Source organism: Callospermophilus lateralis, chromosome 19 (assembly GCF_048772815.1).
Source record: "Callospermophilus lateralis isolate mCalLat2 chromosome 19, mCalLat2.hap1, whole genome shotgun sequence".
NCBI classification, from domain to species: Eukaryota; Metazoa; Chordata; class Mammalia; order Rodentia; family Sciuridae; genus Callospermophilus; species Callospermophilus lateralis.
Genome location: NC_135323.1, coordinates 22890374 through 22908955, shown reverse-complemented (window position 1 = coordinate 22908955; position 18582 = coordinate 22890374). Strand labels below are relative to the sequence as shown.

Genomic DNA, 18582 nt, shown 5'->3' with positions numbered 1-18582 from the left:
AATTAAAAAAACACATGAAATGCCACGTGCAGCAGACACCCATTCTTTTTTTTTTATACATATTTACAATTTTACATATTTACTTATCAACATTTCTTCTGCCTTTACAATTACAAACTCCTTCAAACCATGGGACAGTGGTAACAGAGGACTCTCTTAAACACAACTTGACAGCATTTGCTTGTTTTACCCTTTAGAAGGCAGTTATTCCCCAAAACCAGACCACAGCGAACTGAGGAGGAGGCCCACAGAAAATCATGGAGGAAAAGAAGGTGTAGGCAAAGTTTCCACACAAGCCTTAAATGAATCTGTTTTAATAATTCAAATAAATAGTACTTTATTATTAACTAAGCTTCTCTTACCCAGAAAAACAAAACAAAACAAACAAACCACCCCCACGAACTGTACCTTAAAAATGCTCTGGCATCTATAAGCAATGGAATTGAACTCCAGACCCCGCTCGCAGGCTGCAGGCCTAGAGCAACACTCCCACGTCAGGTCCTCATCCGGCATAAACCTGAGGCTGCAATGGTGGGGGGAGTTTGTCATTTTCAACATTTTCAGAGTCAATAGCTGCTAATGGTTGACTTTGGGGCTTAATTTCCAGTGGATATTTCTCCACAATGTCTTGAACTTCTTTTGCAATTCCATCTGTCCAATCTATTAAGTCTTTCTCAAGTTTCTTGGCTTCATTCATGATTCTTTCCTGTCTTTCATTCAACTGAGACAGGAGATCCAAGTTCTTATACATCTGCTTCACACCTAAGCAGGCATCAGGAGACCAGCCCTCGGGCTCTTGCTTCCTGGGAGAGGTCTGGCCGGACATGTAGCGATCAAAATCCTCCTGACTCAGATTCAAAGACTGGGCATCTAATTTCTCAATGAAAGCCACAGCACAGCACTGCAGGAAGAGAAGGACGGTATTACAGTCAGATTAGACAAGCTGTAAGTATTCAAACAGATTTTTAAAACCTTGTCACAGAGAAGTTAAAATGGAAGCAAAAGTAAACACACAGAAGAGTGAACCTCCATGTACATCAGCTTCAAAAACCACCAACTATATTTCCTTCATTCTCTCAGGAGGTCCAGGCCTGTGTGCAGCCACTCCAGCCACTCCCTGCAGAGCTCTGGTCAGGCAGGGGCAGCTGGTGCCTGTGGATCCTGGAAGTCCTGATGCACATAGACCTCTGATCCTTGGAGAGGTATTAACATCAGTGGTCAGCTGTCACCTCTGTCCCTGAACAGCAGTGGTGTGTGACCCTGGGGGAGTTGCTGGCGCTCTAACATTCCTGGCTCTGCAGCGGGGAGCAACTGGGCAGCCGTGGCCAGCACAGAAGGCCCAGTTAGGAGAAGCCTGCTGCTTTCTCATACTGACTAAAATTTTCTACAAGGGACATATACTAGATGCATATTTTTTAAAAAGCTATTTTCAATACAATTATAATGCGCCAATAAAAAGAAGTAGGGAAAAAGCTATTTTCACAAGAAAAGTATGTACGACAAAACAGAGAGAAACAGATGACTTTCAGAACATCTTCTGAGAAACTCCTACACTACTGCTCAGAGCAAGTAGAGCAAGTCACCCCTCTAAGGAGCATGTGCCGCCCTCACAACTGACTTCTGTGTGGCCACTCCCCTACTGCCCGGGGAGGGAACCCAAGGAGATCCTGACACTCCTGGAGTGTGAATGGACACAGGGCGGGAAAGAAAAGGCCACTGAAGAGAAAGAGTCTCAGCTCTCAGCAAATCGTGTGAGCCCAAGACGGGCAGAGCTCTGCGACCAGGCAAGACAGCACAGGGGACAGTGGAGGACAGACGCCAGGGAGGAACTCAAGGGGGAAACACCAAGGCCACACAGGGACAAGGGGAAGTGGGTGGTAGGAGCCAAGGGACAAAACCAACTCCAGACAAAGGCGGCATCAGGGTGCCGGGGGAAGCAGAGCAGGCCGAGTGACCCCCATGGCTTCCTGGGGCTTCTTTGGTGCACTACAGGCACACACAGGAGCAGGATCACCCGACACAGTCACACCCGCATGGGACAGAATTCGCTCCACTCAGTCCCTGGTGCTTCCCCTTTCCCTCCCTGTTCCTCCTCTCTACTGGTTTTCCTTCTGTTTATTTATAGTTTTTGTTTAAAATTAGTACTTTATAGATACACATAAGGGTAGAATTCATGTATGTACACAGTATAATTTGGTGAATTTCATTCTACTGTTTCAAGTGTTTTTAAACAACTCAGTGAGACACTGACTCTAAAAATAGGGCTGGGCATGTGGTTCAGTGGTGGTGTGACCCTGAATTCAATTCATGGTACCAAAAAAAAAAAAAAAAAAAAAGGGATACAGGGCTGGGGATTCAGCTCAATTGGTGGCCTGCCTGCCTTGGATGCACAAGGCCCTGGGTTCAATCCTCAGCACTACAAACACTCACACACACACACAAAGTCTCTTTCCTTTCTCCTCTTTCCTTCAATAAATAAATAAATAAATAAATAAATAAAAAGATTACTGTTGAAGACTGGACTCTCTCAGGGTGGAAACAGCTCAGTGCAGTGACTCCCAGTCCACCCAGGACCTTGGTGATGCCTATAGAGGTGGGGCTGTGCCCTCTGTTTGTAGTAGAGTCACACACTCTGGGTCACAAGGGCTCTGTGGCACAAAGTGAGCACCCTAGCCATGCCTACTCTTCCCTTGTGAGCGACCCACACGGCCTTGGAGCACCCCCTTCCTGGTCTCCTGCACAACACTGAGCGCATCCCTCACCAGGTTGGTGAAATAGTAGCCATCCTCCCCGGTCATCAGCCGACTGGGGTTGCAGAAGCGGGTGATGTACTGGATGTTGGACTGCAGGCGTGGGGGGTTGCCCTTCAGCACGATATAGATGAGCGTGGGCAAGAAGTCATCTGCAGAAGCGGGCTCCCTCTTGGTGACCTTGATGGCGTTGAAGATGTGCTTGCTGCACCTGGTGATGCAGGCCAACTTATCCCGAGGCACACGCTTTGAATCCATTTCAATGATGTCTACAGGGCAGAGAGATAGTGCTACGCGTGGGAAAACAGTCACGCCCAAGAAGCAAGAGGGTAACTGTCCTTATCTGTCAGGTTACACAGGTGTTCTCACTGACTCCCACCCCAGTGGTCACCTAGCATGAAAAACCCAGAGCCCAAGAGCGCAACAGGTGGGGCTCAGTGGTGAAGTGCTTGCTTGGCACATGTAAGGCACTGGGTTGCACCCTCAGCGCATGAATGTGACTGGGGTTTGCCCACAGAGCAGGCGCCCCACCAGGCAGCACAAGTGCTTCCACAGGCTTTGCCTGGAGCTCAGAGCACACAGGGCGAGGGACAGAGGTCCGAGAGACTGCATACGGGGGCTGGGGCTGGGGCTTGGGGCTGGGGCTCAGGGCGGAGCGCTTGCCTGGCACAGGAGAGGCACTGGGTTCCATCCTCAGCACCACATAAAGATAAATAAAGGCACTGTGTCCACCTACAACTAAAATACACATATGCTACATAAACAAATAAAAAAGAGAGAGAAGCTACACAACGTGCCCTCGTCTACTGCTGGCTTCTAGTCACAGTGGGAGACTGGGAGGAAGATGGTTTAAAGAAGTCTCCCCACTGCCTGTTTCTCTGTGCGTCTCAGACTCCGTCTCAAGGTCTCAAGGTGCCCACTTTGTGCTAAAGCTGACCTGAAAGCACAGTAGGACTCCTAGGGGGAAGAAGGAAGCTGGTCACAGGGACAACACAGCTGGACAGTGGGGACTCCACCCAGGGGTTCCACAGCAGAGGGGCAGCCACAGCTCACAAGCACTTAGGAAATGACCCTGATGGGATCATTGCATGTGTGGCCATACGTCAAACCCCACTAATGTGTACAGTTAACATGTTAAAAATAAAGTAAAAAGCAACGTGGCATGGGGCTGGAGCTGGGGCTCAGTGGCTGAGTGCTCGCCTCACATGCTTCGTGAGCCACTGGGTTCCATCCTCAGCACCACATATAAAAATAAATAAATAAATAAAACAAAGATATTGTGTCCATCTTCAAAATAAATAAATAAAGAAAGAAAGAAAGAAAGAAAGCAACATGGCTACTACACCAAGCCCCTCATGTGGCTCTCAGAATGCAGCCCGCTCAGGCCCACAGAAGCCAGTCCCCGTGGCTGGGATCTCCATCAGCTAAGGTGTCCACAGAAGCTGCAGGACACTGACAACCCACTTGCGGGCAGAAGGGATGAAGCAGGGGTATAAATTTACCTCAAAATAATTCTTCATTTCTCTCAGAAAACTGCCTGTGACTACCACCAAATCCAACGAGGGGGTTCTTTTTGCAGTTCTAGGGACTGACCCCACTGAGCCATATCCCCTGATTCTTTTATTTTATTTTTTTTTGTTTTGGGACAAGCATCTCCCTAAGTTGCTTAGGCTGGCCTTGAACTTGCAATCCTCCCGCCTCAGCCTCCTGAATTTCAATGATCACTGGGGTGAGCCACATGCCCCACACTAATGGGCTCTTAGAAGTGCACAAGAGCAGGACAGCTGGGCAGGGCGGCTCACGCCTGCTATCCAGGGACTCAGGAGGCAGGAGGGTCCCAAGGTTCAGGCCAGCCTTGGCAACCTATTAAAAACCTGAGCAACGTAGTGAGACCCTGTCTCTAACAGAATCTAACAGAATCGTGTTATATACACACATAAAAGCTCCAAAGGAAATACCACTTTTATGTACATGTGAAGTACCAATAAAAAAATGGGTAAATGAAGGTGTGAAAGGAAGATCAAAAATAGGGGGAGAGAAGAGAGGAAGAAAAGGGAGGGGAGAGGGATTGAAACCAAATTCCGTGCATGTACATGTTGTCAAAAGGAGCCCAAATATTCTGCGTAACTGTAATGGTCTAATAAAAAAACAAATCAGAAAACCAAAGGGTGGGGATGTGGCTCAGTGGAAGAGAGCCCCTGGGTTTGATCCTCAGTGTCGGTCTGACTCTCACACACATACAGGAGAAGAGATTATGAAGGATTTTTTTTTCTTTATCTTTACATTTTTTTGTTACCAGGGATTGAACCCAGGGGTGGGTGCTCTACCACTGAGCCACATCCCCAGCCCTCTTTATTTTAAGACAGGGTCTTAAAATAAAGACAGGGTCTTGCTAAGTTACCAAAGCTGGCCTCAAACTTGTGATCCTCCTGCCTCAGCCTCCCCAAGTCACAGGCATGGGCCATGTGCCTGGCTGAAGGATGGACTAAGTACAACGGTCAATATGGCCCAAATAACACAAGGAGAGAATGTGTGTCAATGTGCACACATCTGATTCAGCTGGGCCTCGGGGAAGGAAAGGCGGGAGGTAGCTCAACCTGACCACGCATACTTGCCATGGCAGACGGCGGTGTGCGCTGGGCCCTGCTCTCTGGGGGCCTCCTAGGACCCCAGCTGGGAAGACAAGGTGTGGGGTCAGATGTGCCAGACAGCGCAGGGGCCTTGTTTTAACTGCCTAATGTGTTTACTCGCCACACTCAAATTTTGGGGTGTGTGAATTACATAACGCACGTGTGTGGTCAGGCTCCCTTAATCTTTCAATTCTGGCTTATAATTATCACTGCTACGTCCCAATCTCCCCCCACCCCTACTTTGGAGTAAGTCGCTGCACCTCCTTTTTTCTTTATTACCAGTTTTACTACTTTTTTCTCCTAAAATTTTTTGAGATAGGGTCCTACTAATCGTACAGGCTGGCCTCAAACCTGCAACCCCTGCTCAGCCTCCAGAGCTGCTGAAACTGCAGGGAGCACCCTGTGCCCAGCTCCATCATTACTTTTTCATTTATCTTATTTAGCCTTCTACCTTTTACTGTTGATTTTGAGACTCTATTTTAAACCTTTTCAAAGGGATCAAACCCAGGGCCTTGCACACCCTTCCCCTGAGCTCCGTCCCAGTCTTAACTTTTATCAAACTTTCAACCTCTTGCTCATTAGTCTTTCCTTTCCAAAGTGAGTAACAAGTGAAGTGTGTCTGGCTGCCACTGTTGGGCAGAACTGGCAGGCAGAGGGAGGGGAGGGAAGAGGAGGGGAGGGGAGGAGAGGGGAGAGGAGGGGAGAGGAGGGGAAGGGAGGGGAGGGGAGGGAAGCAGGAGGCGGATGGGACAAGGAGGATTCCCAGGTGCTGCTCCTCTGCCCTTTGTCATCCTTGGCTCCTCCGCCCCCAATTGAGTCCTTCTGGAACCCAACTCCAGCATGCAGTCCCCTCATTCACACAGCCCTTCACTGGATGAAATGGGAGGAAAAATTGAAAAGCAAGAAACTCACAGCTGCCTTTGTTTTACTCGAGTCATGATTTCCCGCCCTTACTGCTTACTGTGACTGACACTCAAGCTGTCGGATGACTGCACTAGGTCTCTGTCCAGGGCTTTTACCGGCAACCAGTAGGGCTGAGTATTCCTACCTTAGCCCACCCCAACGTCCAGGCTGATCTTTCGTGGAGTTCTGACAGCAGCACAGGTCAGATCTCTGAGTCATGTTTTCTCACTCCAGCACCTACCTAGCTGTAGGGGACTGACTGTCCCGAGGATGTGCACCTTTGACCTCACCCTCCAGAGCCACCAGCTCCTCTGTAGATGTGGTAGGCATTCAAATAGTCTCCAGATGGGGACGGGGTAGAGTGCCTGCTTAGCATGCTTGAGGCCCTGGGCTTGATCCACAGCACCAGGAAAAAAATGACTTTTTTTCTCTCTCAGATGATGCCAAATGTTCCCTGGGGGCAGTGGTACCCAGCTGAGAACCAGTGCTCTAGGCAGACAGCTCCAGGTCAGGCAGAGGTGCCCAGCTGAGAACTAGTGTTCTAGGCAGATGGCTCCAGGTCAGGCAGAGGTCGTAAGAGTAGCCACTTAATGAGAACAGGGACTTTAGACACTGACCAAAGGCATTGACATCTCCTTGTACCCAAACTCTTGGAGCTAAGAGAAGCTGATGATGGGATCCTCCCTCTCCTCCCTCGGGGGACACATTCTTCTTTTAAGAAATCCTGAAGCTGGGAAAGGTGGTACGCCTGTAGTCCAGCTACTCGGGAGATTGAGGCAGAATGTTCACTTGAGCCCAGAGTTCCAGACCATCCTGGGCACCCAGCGAGACCCCACTGCAGGAGGTAAGGAAGACTGGGTGGGAGCGAGGGAGCGAGGGAGGGAGAAGAGTGAGAGAAAGAAAAGGGACTCCTGAAGAGTGTTTGATGGGCCTGGATGATTCTCCCCATTTCTGCAGCTCTGCAGCAGACCTTATAGCTGTTACCTCTCTGCCCTGAAAATGGGTCCTCTGCCCAGGAGTGTACGAACCACATCGTGCGGAGGGACTGGCTGCATCTCCTACCTGCCCCATCATCCCCTGGATGGCTGCATTCACTGCCCCTGACTCCTTACACCGGAAGCCTCACATGAACCCTGGGCACCAGCCAAGGCCCCCGTGGACATTCCCTACTTAGGTGTGAGTCCACGGCCCAGGACACCACAGCTGCCAAGTTGGGTCTCAGGACCACTGCATGGGAAATGGGTGGTTCAGACCTGGTCAGCCGTGGCCAGGCTTCAAGATCCAGTGGTTCCCTTGGGAAAAGTTTTTCAATGAATAAGATTTTTCTCCTTGAATTTGATTAAAAGATAAAATTATTGTTGGAGCATTTCTCAAGGAGTTTTAAGATCAAATTTGTAGAATTAAGATTTCAAAAGATTTTTGGTTTCTGGTTTTTCACATTAGTGGTTTTAAACTTTCTTTCCTCTAGCTATCAGAGAAAAAACACAGGGGTAGACTGGCCATCTCTCCCTGCAGCTTCGGGGCCCATCCTCCCGAGGCTGTTTCTGCATGCTTGACTTAGCTGCACATCTGCACATGTGAGCTGCTTCCAGCCCTATGACCAGCTCTTCTAGCATACTGTCCTCTGAAGGGTCTCAAAGTCTTTCATCACAGTAGGCCTCCCAAAGCAGAGAAGCCCGTTCCAGGAGTCCCAGTGCCAAGGCTGGGACCAGGAGGACCCTTCCCCATCTACCTTCCTCTAGAGACAGACATCAACTAGTGTGTTAACAAACAAGACTCACAGGGCCAACTCGGAGCACATGGGGTGACCTGGGGAAATCCAGCCAATACTCCTAATTTTACTGTTTACAGCTAGTACCCACTCTGATGACTCTTGTACTCAGACAGACAATTTTAGATTAGAAAGTGACAAGACATGGGGACCAAGATGGGAGAGAAAGACCAAGAAGGCTTTTTGAAGGTTTGTTTTTGAATTCCTACTATCAAAAGATCTCTTGAACCCTATCTCAGCTGCCTTGAGAAAGTGTGGCCTTACAAAGGCTGTTCAACTCTGGACATCCTGCAATACTCTTTTCCACTTGCGATTTTTGGTTTCACAAGGTCTGCCCTGCAGTTTTCAGTCTCTGGAAAAACCAAACACCAAGTCCAAGCCCACCTCTGATCTCCTACGGGGTCCCTGAGCAGAGGGTAGGGCTGGGTGACTGCGCTATAGCAGAGGTCCACTCCCCCCCACTCCCCTTCCCCCTCCCTCCACAACACCAGGGAATAGCACTCCTCCTATGCCCAGCTGAGCTCTCAGCCTTTCAAGTTACTGCCCATTTGAACAAAGAGACTGCAGACCTGGAGGTGGGACAACAGCCCTCTTAAGGATGAAGTGAATATTGGCCACATCCTCTGACAGTATCTGTCCCCACAGCTAGAATGGCAGTCTCTGAGACCTGAGTCCAGTATCTTTCTCCTTTGCTGGCAGAACAATGGAATTTATCCCTTTCAAAACCTTGACCTTGTTGATGGGCATCGGGGACAAGGACCGAGCTTTCAGTACTGGGACCTGTGAAAGCCTAGTGAGAAAGCCTGGCACAATGAAGACAACAGTATTTAGCTAGACCAGCTACACTTAGTCCTCAGAACCTGCACGAAAATGAGAGTAGCCGACCTAACTATAGGAGCTGAAGGGCACAGAGCCTGAGGAGGCAGAGAACATCTGGAGAGACCCATGCACAGAGGCACCGAGACAAGCAGGTTCCCGTGGGAACCTAGTATGTGGGAACCCCCTCTTCACAGCCCTCATGAAACCACCATCTCTCCCGGTGGCTCTGCTGAAGCAGCCTGCTGGTGGCCTGCCTCTAGCACTGTAGCACCTAGGGACCCCCTCTGCTCCCCAACAGGACTTCAGCAGCAGCAGCAGCAGCAGCAGCAGCAGCAGCAGCAGCCAGGGGAGGAGACTTCCAACTCCCTCCCTGGTGGAGGGGAGGCTGGCCAAGGCCTCTTAACGACTGTGCTGAACTTGTGCCATCCTGCACCACCTCCTAGCAGGAGTGGTCACTCCTCTGAATAATGGACAGACCCGGCATCAGATGCCTGTACCTGCACAGAATGATAGGGCCACATCCATCTGGGGCACTTTGTTTACTTCCTGATCAAACCAGGGAATCATTCCAAGCATACCTCTCCCTCGGGTTAATGACCAACCAGAGGCACCTTCTTAATGTTCTCCAGCTCGTGGATTACTGTGCCTCACCAATTCCCTGCTTGCATTCAAAATTATTTTGAATACACAAATGCAACTCAGTCTTAAGAAATTCATTTTAGCTCTATTTGCCCCTAGTTCAATGCTCAAACAATAAGACTCTGATCTCTAAAAATGAAGGGGAAAAGGAGTTTATCAGCTATTCTGAATGCATCAAATTCAGAAAACACTCTTGCAAACACTTTCCTGACTTTTGCTCACTGAAAACTGGACTGACAGCAATGTCAAGCCACCGGGGAGCACCCACCAACAGCCTGTTTCACTGACCTGTGATTGCTTTCACCACCATGTCAGACACTTCTGGAATTTCTTCATTGACAGGGACACAAAGCATCTGAGGTGTAACCCAGTGCAGGGCTCTACAAAGAGAGAGACAGTCAAGAGAGTTCCAAGAATAAGAGGTGGTCTTTTGTCTTGCCCTCCCTTCAGCTACAGGAAAGGGGCATCGCTGAGCAATCAGGCCATCCTGGGCCCAAGAGCAACACCTCTGCATGCATCAGGAGCTCAACTGACCTAACCGAGTAAAGAGAATGCTAAAACGAGGTGTCTCCTCCATGCTTGTCACAGGAAGAACAAGAGACCATTACACTGGGTGAAAGGAGTGTTTACTACTGAGACTGGAAAGCACTCTACATGTAGATCTGAGAACAACTGCTGCTCTGCATACTCAATGTCCTTTACATTCCCCAAGTCCCTACCAAGACTGCTGTGGATCTCTCTACTTGTGTAGCTAATGCTCGCCTGCACCTCAGTCTAGCAGCCACTCGCTACGTCTGGCTCCCACCATGGACTCCACCTTCCCCTGGTCCAGCACCGACTGCTTACCCCTGGGTAAAGAGCTACCAGTCCCTTGTGTGGCCCTTGTTTGGGATTCCCAGGGCACTCTCCTCCACACACAATAGGGCCCAGCCCTGGAACCATTCCCACACCTAGGAGGCCTGTCCCCAAGCGTGCCACCGCCAGTGGACTGCAGAGCACTGTGGCTCACTCCACTGGTCCTGAGATTGGGAAAGGAGTGACTGCAGGAACGGCTGAACAGTGGGCACAGAGGTGCGAAGGAAGGTGACACCGCTACCCTGAGGGGGTATTCACGGCCCCTGCCAGATAAGAATGCACAGAAACACAAAAACCAGTCCTGTTCCCTGGAAATCTTGGTGATGTGAATCAATTTCAAACACAAATCTGAAACTGCTGGAGTCTGACATACGAGCAAGACTACCCCAGGTCCTTCCTCTGGGGCCACAGCCGTCCTGTGCTCAGGCACAGGCAGGCAGTGTGGCTTTCCCAGTCTCCTGAGGGCTGAAGCGCAGGTGCCTTACTTTCGGACAACAGGTTCTTCCAAACAGAAGAAAGCAAGATGAATACCTGATCCTCTTCTGAATGGCGAGGTCCTTCTTCTCATCGTCTGTGGTTTCTGGGCAGAACACGTGTTTATAGAGGCGCGTCATGATGTACTTTTCAATCTGATCCATTATCTTCTCAACTCTTTCTGGAGGCACTGAAACACACGGTGGATACAAAAATCTCAAGAGAAGGGCAGACATTTTAAATTAAGAGAACGTCTTCACACTATCTGCTACATAACCTCAGCACGGTCATCAGCCAAGCACTTGAATTCCCAAGACCCAGGGACACTGGCCAGCTTCCTTTCATCTCTCAGAGGGTTACTATAACACCACTGAGATGCCCGAGGTACATGTGGGGCAGGTTCTAGGATAGGCGTGTGTGTTGAGTACATCCTAAGTTACAACAGCAAAGCAGGTCAAATTTCAGAAGAATCTTTAAAATCCCAAGTCCATGATTCTCATGTTTTTTTTTGGATGCCCGAACTCCCTTAAGGACATCATCGTCATGAACAATGACTCACCAAAATGGTGACTCTAAAATGGGGATTCATTTAGAAAAGCTTTCCAATGGACAAAAGGGCTTCAATCCACTTCCCCTTCACCTACAACAGAGATGGCAACACCTGTTCAGACAATGCTCCACTGCTCTGGTTGTCTTGGAAGGCACTGCCAAGCATGAGCCAGTGGCCATGACATCATGCAGTGGTTCACTGGAGGCTGTGGCCAACCAGCCAGGCTGGCAGAGGAGGAGGGCACTGTCAGGAGGTGGGGGGCAGCCTGGGCCAACACCAGCAACCCTCAATGGCTGGCTAGCACAGTTACCTTTTCCACGGGTCTGCATTCTTTCTGCTACATTCTGGTAAAAATCCTGAGTACACTCTGACTGCTCCTCAATGCTCAGATCCTGAAACAGAAGGAGGAAAAGGCTGCTTGGCAGCTGGACAAAGCACCCAAGCAGAGCTCTCAACCATGAGAGGTTTCCAAACCAACTCCTTGCACTGGTGCTCATCTGAAAAGTACTTACAAATTATATTCATTCTGCAAGGAACAATAACATACCCATTCATATTTTATGATGTCATGACCTTTTAATTTTTCAATCTATATACATATTCTTAACATAACTTATGTACATTTTCATCCATCTAATCTATTTAATCATCTTTGATGGCATAGCCAATTTGTTTAACCATGCTCTATCACTGTGCATTTGGCCTGCTTCCACCTCCCCTTTTTAAAATATTTTGTTGTTGTTGGAACTTTATTTTGTTTTTATTAAAATGTGGTACTGAGAATTGAACCCAGTGCTTCACACATGCTAGGTGATTGTTCTACCACTGAGCTACAACCCCAGTCCCCTGCTTCCCTTTTTTTACTGTTATGTATAGTAGCTATGAACAATTTTTCTTTTTTGCTGAGGTGGACAGGGACCAGGGATTGAACTCAGGGGAACTCTCGACCACTGAGTCACATCCCCAGTCCTATTTTGTATTTTGTTTATAAATATTTCTATTTATTTAGAGCCAGAGTCTATGCTTAGTGCCTTGCTTTTGCTGAGGCTGACTTTGAACTCCCGATCCTCCTGCCTCAGCCTCCCAAGGTGCTGGGATTACAGCTGTGCACCATTGAGCCTGGCCTATGTACAATTTTTTTGAGACTATTATTTTTTGTAACTATTCCAAAAGTGGAATTAAATCACCTTGATAGCTCCAAGTATCTACTGCTGGATCCAATCCTCAGAAACCCAATGTGCACTGCCATTAGCCGAGTGCAGTCACTGACTTCACCACACTCCTATAACGTGGGGCTCTGTGATTTTATTTGCTTTTAGTGATTATACAGGTATACTGTGTGTGTTTACTGCTCACCTTCTCCAATGTCAATGTCAACTTTAAGCTGATGTGAAAAGGGCCTTCCTCACTGCCCATCTGCACTCAGCTATTCCCCAACTTTTGCTCTTTCCCACTTTTCAATTTATTTCAGATACTAGCATTGAACTGGTGGTCCCGGCTCAGGATCTGGACACCGACTCTCTCTGTGTCCATGGTGTGCCCTCGGCCCAAGCTACGCCGCTGCCTCCTGACTGCCCTGCTGCTCGAGGCCCTGTTCCTGGCTTTCAACTTCTCTACACTACTACACTGTTCTCTGTGCAGACTGGCCTCACTCTCACCAGTCCCCTCAGTTCCCCTAGAAAGCCCAGCCTTCCAAGTCAGTAAGCCCCATGGCACTTTGGGGTCACTCTGCCTGCAGTCCCATGCTGGCTACATTGGTCATCCACAGAGGAGCCCTGGCTGGCTTAGAATCAATCCTCAGCAGGAAATCCTGGCCTCCCGCTTTGGTGGGTTCACACACAACGCAGCACTGAGCGCCCCCACTCTCCTCGAGCTCCACTTTACAAGTTACTCCCACTCACCTCCCCTGGCCACTGAAACAGCGCCAGCAGCTCAGCTCAGTTTCTCTCCACAGCTGTGATAAGCCTCAATCCTTTCCTCTGAGATGTTCCCGCTTAGCCTCCACAGGAAACTCGCATCTAGAACAGTCTATACATAAGCTGGGTCTTTCAGCAGCTGGTAGCAAGACGGGGCTCTATCTCCCCTTCTCTCCACTTGTCGTACAATTTACTCCTGAAGAACTCACACTGCTTCTGGTATCATTGATTTTTACCAAAATCTCATCTGGTTGTGACAACTTTCATTTTAGAATACATCTCAAAGGCTGCTAGATTTTAGAAGCCTCCTTTCCATGAATTTTTCTTCCCTCCTCTTCACAAAAATTTTATACTTCTATCATTCTGTTTTCCCAAAGATTATTTCCCCCTAAAATTTTCTGAAAATCATATTTCTATCCACTTAGAAAGAAACTTAATACATAAATAGTAAAACTGCCCAACAATGTTATAAAAAGGTTAATAAAATGCTCCCAGAGCCTTCTGTCTAAAGGGGAAGATAAAAGGCCAGCATTCTGCTATTCTATTATCACCATAAACAAGAAGGACATGTAACTCTCTCACTTTTTTCTGAGACAGGGTCTCACTATGTTGCCCAAGCTGGCTGTGAACTCCTGGGCAGATTCCCCTGCCTCAGCCCCCTGAGCAGCTGGGAATGCAGGTGCTTGCCACCATGCCCAGCTTAACTATGAACAAACTGTAGTCATTCATAGGATTATTATTCGACTCAGTTAACTGGAAACACTTTGACCTTTTCAAGACCTAAGTGTCCTGTTGTACTGGTGATAATGAATCACCATCCCCGGTTTTGCACAGTCACTAAAATTTTATGTTATAATTCAAAACACTTTTTTCTAATAGATCTGATTGTTGCTTATTCCCACCCCCAACCCCCCAACTAAAACTCATGGCCAAGAGGGCTTTGTTCACCATTATACCTCAGGCCAGTATTTACTCTGAAGGAGTAAATGTGATCTGTTATTATCATCCCCCTTTGTAATACTGTGAAAACACTGGGAAATAACCCTCATCTCTTCCATACAACAGAGGCAACGAGGGCCTTGGCATTGCACTCTTTTCAAGGGTATTTATATAGAGTACTAGGAGGCAGAGAAAGAGGAAAGGATAGATTGTTTACTGTCCCAATACAATAAAAACAATGATTCCTTTTAGAACAAAGATCTGGCTGACTCACTGTCCATGTGAAAGATTCAGGATCTAAGTTCAAGGTTCCTCTTCTCTAATGCAACTGTGACTACCAGCATTACCTGTCATCTTTGCATTGCCCGTAGGACTTGATACTGAAGGAAGTAGTGCAAATGCTGATAATTTGGCTATTGCTATCAATAATAAACTGGCCTTTTATCTCTGACCCAGGAGACTCATGTCTTCCGCCAGAATCCATGAAACCATGGCTGGCTCAGTAGTCAGGCTGCAAGTAAGGTGATTGCACCTTCACAGTACTTGTCACAAGACCTACGGGACAGGTTTGTGCTCATAAAGTCTTTTAATCTCTACAAAATTCCAAAAGGTTTTTCCACAAAAAATAGTCCAGCAATATAAAAATAAACCCTTTTCCTCAAGTATTTGCTAACTATTACCTGGAATTACCTTTCTATAATGACTAAGTACAAAATCAATTATTTTTCGTAAAAACATTTTTCTTTATAGTTTAAAACAGAAATGGGCATATCTCTTTCAATATTAATACTGAAAGGTACTGTTTAACTTTTTTTTTTTCACCTTCAGTTTTGAAAACATGCAACTGACTATTTCCTTAATCAAGTTTTCTATGTATTTCATGTGAGACTCCCATTATTAGAATTTAGATCTCCTATTGTTCGGGTTAACTTTTTTCTTTTCTTTCCTTTATGGTGCTGGGGATTGAACCCATGGCCTCATGCATGCTAGGTAAGTGCTCTACCACTAAATTACATCTCCTGCCTTCATTAAATCTCTTTTGTACTGCTGTTAATCTACTTAGGTTTTAATTTTTTTTCCTCCCCCAGAGCTAGGGATTGAACCCACCTCTTACATAACTAGGTAGCCACTCTATATATCTGTATATCCTCAGCCTCATATTTTTTAATTGCTTATTTCTGCTGCCTTCAATGATTTTTCAGGAAAATAAGCACACCAGAGGTATAATCCTTTTAAATAAAATTTAAAAATTAAGCATACTCATTTCAAGTATACCATGTATGTAGTCCTCCTGAAAAAGGCAGTCACACCAGGTTCATTATTTTAAGTATTTCTACATCCAGAGAAATGAGAGAGTACAAATTGTTTTTGTTCTGTTTTATTCACGTTCAATTACTGGCCAGAACTGTTCAGGTATGTTCCCATTCTCACATTCCCAGAGAAGAGCTAGGTTAATCATTTTTAGCAGCTAGGTAGTACCTGGCTATAAATAAACTCATATATGTCATCTGTAGAGGTTATAATAAACTTTTTTTAATCAAGAAAATACTTTGGGCTGGGGTTGTGGCTCAGTGGTAAAGCACTTGCTTGGCACATGTGAGGCACTGGGTTTGATCCTCGGCACCAAATTCAAATAAACAAACAAATAAATAAACGGCTGGGCATGGTGGCGCAGGCCTGTAATCCCAGTGGTTTGGGAGAGTGAGGGAGGAGGATCAGGAGTTCAAAGCTAGCCTCAGCTAAATAAAGTGAGGCGCTAAGTAACTCAGTGAGACCCCGATTCTAAATAAAATACAAAATAGGGCTGGGGATGCAGCTCAGTGGTTGAGTACTCGAGTTTAATCCTCAGCTCCAAAAAAAAAAAAAAAAAAAAAAAAACAAACAAACCAACCCACAAACAAACAAACCTATTCTGCTGGGTATGGGCGCTCACTTGTGATTCCAGTGTCTCAGGAGGCTGGGGCAAGAAGAACCCAGCCTCAGCAACTTAGTGAGGTCCTAAGCAACTTAGGGAAACCCTGTCTCAAAAAAAAAAAAGCGGGGGGGGGGGGGGGAGGGGGTTGCAGATGTGGCTCAATGGTGAAATGCCCCAGGTTTGATCCCCAGTACCAAACACCACCACCACCACATCTGCTCACTACCGGGTGTGTGCCAGGCCTTGTGTCACATGCCGAAGATTCCTAAGATGCCTGCATAGGCTTTGCCCACATAACCATGAGACACAGTGCAGAAATGAAGACTGGGCTGCATAGCAACTCTTAAAACAGGAGGAAACTGAGACCATACCCAGGTCTCTGATAACAATTAATAATGCCCTGAAAAGAGCTATGCATGGTGGTACCTACACCTGTTGATTTTAGTACACTGAATAAAAAGTCACAAAAGCACACTTCTGAGCAAAAGTAAAACAAACCCAATTGAGTAGCTTTCTTAAATATAGTATGAAACAGTATGTATGCTATATGTGTCATAGACCATGGGCTAAAGAATAAAGAATAAAATTTCAGTTTTTAATTCTGCTAGAAAAGGAGAGCTGTATGTCAAATGAACTCTGAGTTCTTCATTAAGGAAGCCTATCATTGCTTCTAACATTAAACAAACAAACAAACAAACAAAACAATGGCTTGCCTCCATGCCTGAACTCCAAATGTAATTATTTGCTCAAAATACCTAAAAAGGAAAAGAGGACTGCTTACTTACAATGTCATTATATTCCTAAAGAGCAAGAAAGAAAGGTTTTTCCTTTACAAACTGAATTTGACATTTAAAAAATATTTTGACAAGCTGGATACACCTGTAATCCCAGTTATTAGGGAGACTGAGGCAGAAGGATCACAAATTCAGAAAGTTCAAAGCCACTCTGGGAAACTTAGTAAGACCCTGTCTCAAAATAAATAAAAATGGCTGAGGATGTGGCTCAGTGGTAAAGCCTGGCATGCATGAGGCCTGAGTTCAATCCCCAGCTGGGAGAAGTCTACTGTTTATTGGTCTAGTGATGTTTAAAAACCGTGAAGCAGTTCAACATTCTGCTGTTTTTAAAATTCCCTTTTTCCTTTCTCTTAAGACCTCTTCATGTCACAGAAGAGATATTTAGAGTTAATTTTGACAAGGTTAAAGAATGTTAAAAGTAGAATTAACCCCTTTTTACAAAATGAATTCCTTCATGGGTAGTCTTATGAATTCTGCAATTGAAATTATGGTTTAGAAATCAGGGGCTCAAGAGACAGGTGTGGAAGTCACAGCTCCAGTTCCTACTCTGGTAAAAATTTAGCTCTGTAGTCTTGAACAGGTCCCTCCCTCCTCTATGGCTCTCAGCTCTCTCATCTATGAAACACAGGGATTGAGACTAGACAGTGCTGAAGTCCCCTTCAGTGTTTAAATTCTATCTTTCCCTACCTGAACAAGAGGAGAAAAACTAAAAACACAAATACAGAAGACAAAACAAACAATGTCACTGCCTAGACCTACCAGTCTAGTCATTATTAGAGACTGAGTGAAGGTATCTGGCTGCTTGCAGTTTATCCTCCCTACGAGGTAACAAGCTACCAGGGCTATTACTCAAGCACATAATTCAAGTGGCTTCAAAGTCAGAATTTCCCTACAAAGATGATCTAAACTTCATTGAGCTGCAGTGGAAAAGTACTTGCCCAGAGCCAGGTTTTAACTTGGTTTTGAGGCTTTTTTTAGGTCAACAATTGGTCTTGATTTTCCCAGGGTAAAATCACAAGATTATACTCTAATATTATCTCAATGGCTTTTCCTGAAACTAAGCCTCTGACAGCAGTGAGTACTCTCAACCTACCCTTTTGTAATGCATTCCTTCCAAGAACATCTTGGTCTGTTTATAGATCTCTTGTCCAGTCTTGTGGAAGGTCTTGAGAAACTCGATGAACTCCTTAGACACTCGGTCTGTTTCAATGCTGGTCTGCCGGTTTATGGAAGGACTGGGAGCTTTTGCTTCCTGAATTTCTGCTAGGAAAATAAACAGTAAATTTCATCACACAGAAGATCTATGCATGGAATCATTAAGTATCTAACTTTAAGATTATTTAGATTATGTTTTATCAAAGTTAAACTCAAATTTAAATCATTTTATGTTTAAATATTTGACAACTTTCCTTAAAGTAAGCAGAAAACTATTTTATGAACAGGAAGTAAAAGTAAACAAAGTGACATGATCTAAAAGATACTAAAAAATTGCTCTATAGGATTTTCTTGACCAAAATACAGCATGAACTGATCTATGTATTTATCCATCAACACTGAAAATGTGCCACTATCTTAAACAGCTTTCTCAAAGACTGTCTAGTCTGGGCTGGGGATGTGGCTCAAGCAG

General features: G+C 46.2%; 1 protein-coding gene across 4 annotated transcripts in view; it reads right to left on the bottom strand.

Moving 5' to 3' along the window:
* Nucleotides 1-320: 320 nt before the first annotated feature.
* Rabgef1 (RAB guanine nucleotide exchange factor 1) overlaps nt 321-18582 on the bottom strand; it is a 58385-nt gene continuing 40123 nt past the window's right edge. Inside the window, exons 4-10 of one of the 4 annotated variants that reach the window (XM_077106130.1) lie at nt 18049-18218; nt 11702-11783; nt 10899-11031; nt 9801-9892; nt 3414-3488; nt 2763-3019; nt 321-901 (exon numbers count right to left, since the gene is read on the bottom strand). In XM_077106130.1, coding sequence (XP_076962245.1) covers nt 503-901; nt 2763-3019; nt 3414-3488; nt 9801-9892; nt 10899-11031; nt 11702-11783; nt 18049-18218 — 1208 coding nt within the window. In that variant the 3' untranslated portion in view covers nt 321-502. The remainder of the gene's footprint in view (nt 902-2762; nt 3020-3413; nt 3489-9800; nt 9893-10898; nt 11032-11701; nt 11784-18048; nt 18219-18582) is intronic. The other 3 variants (XM_077106131.1, XM_077106132.1, XM_077106133.1) reach the window with 3 other exon arrangements.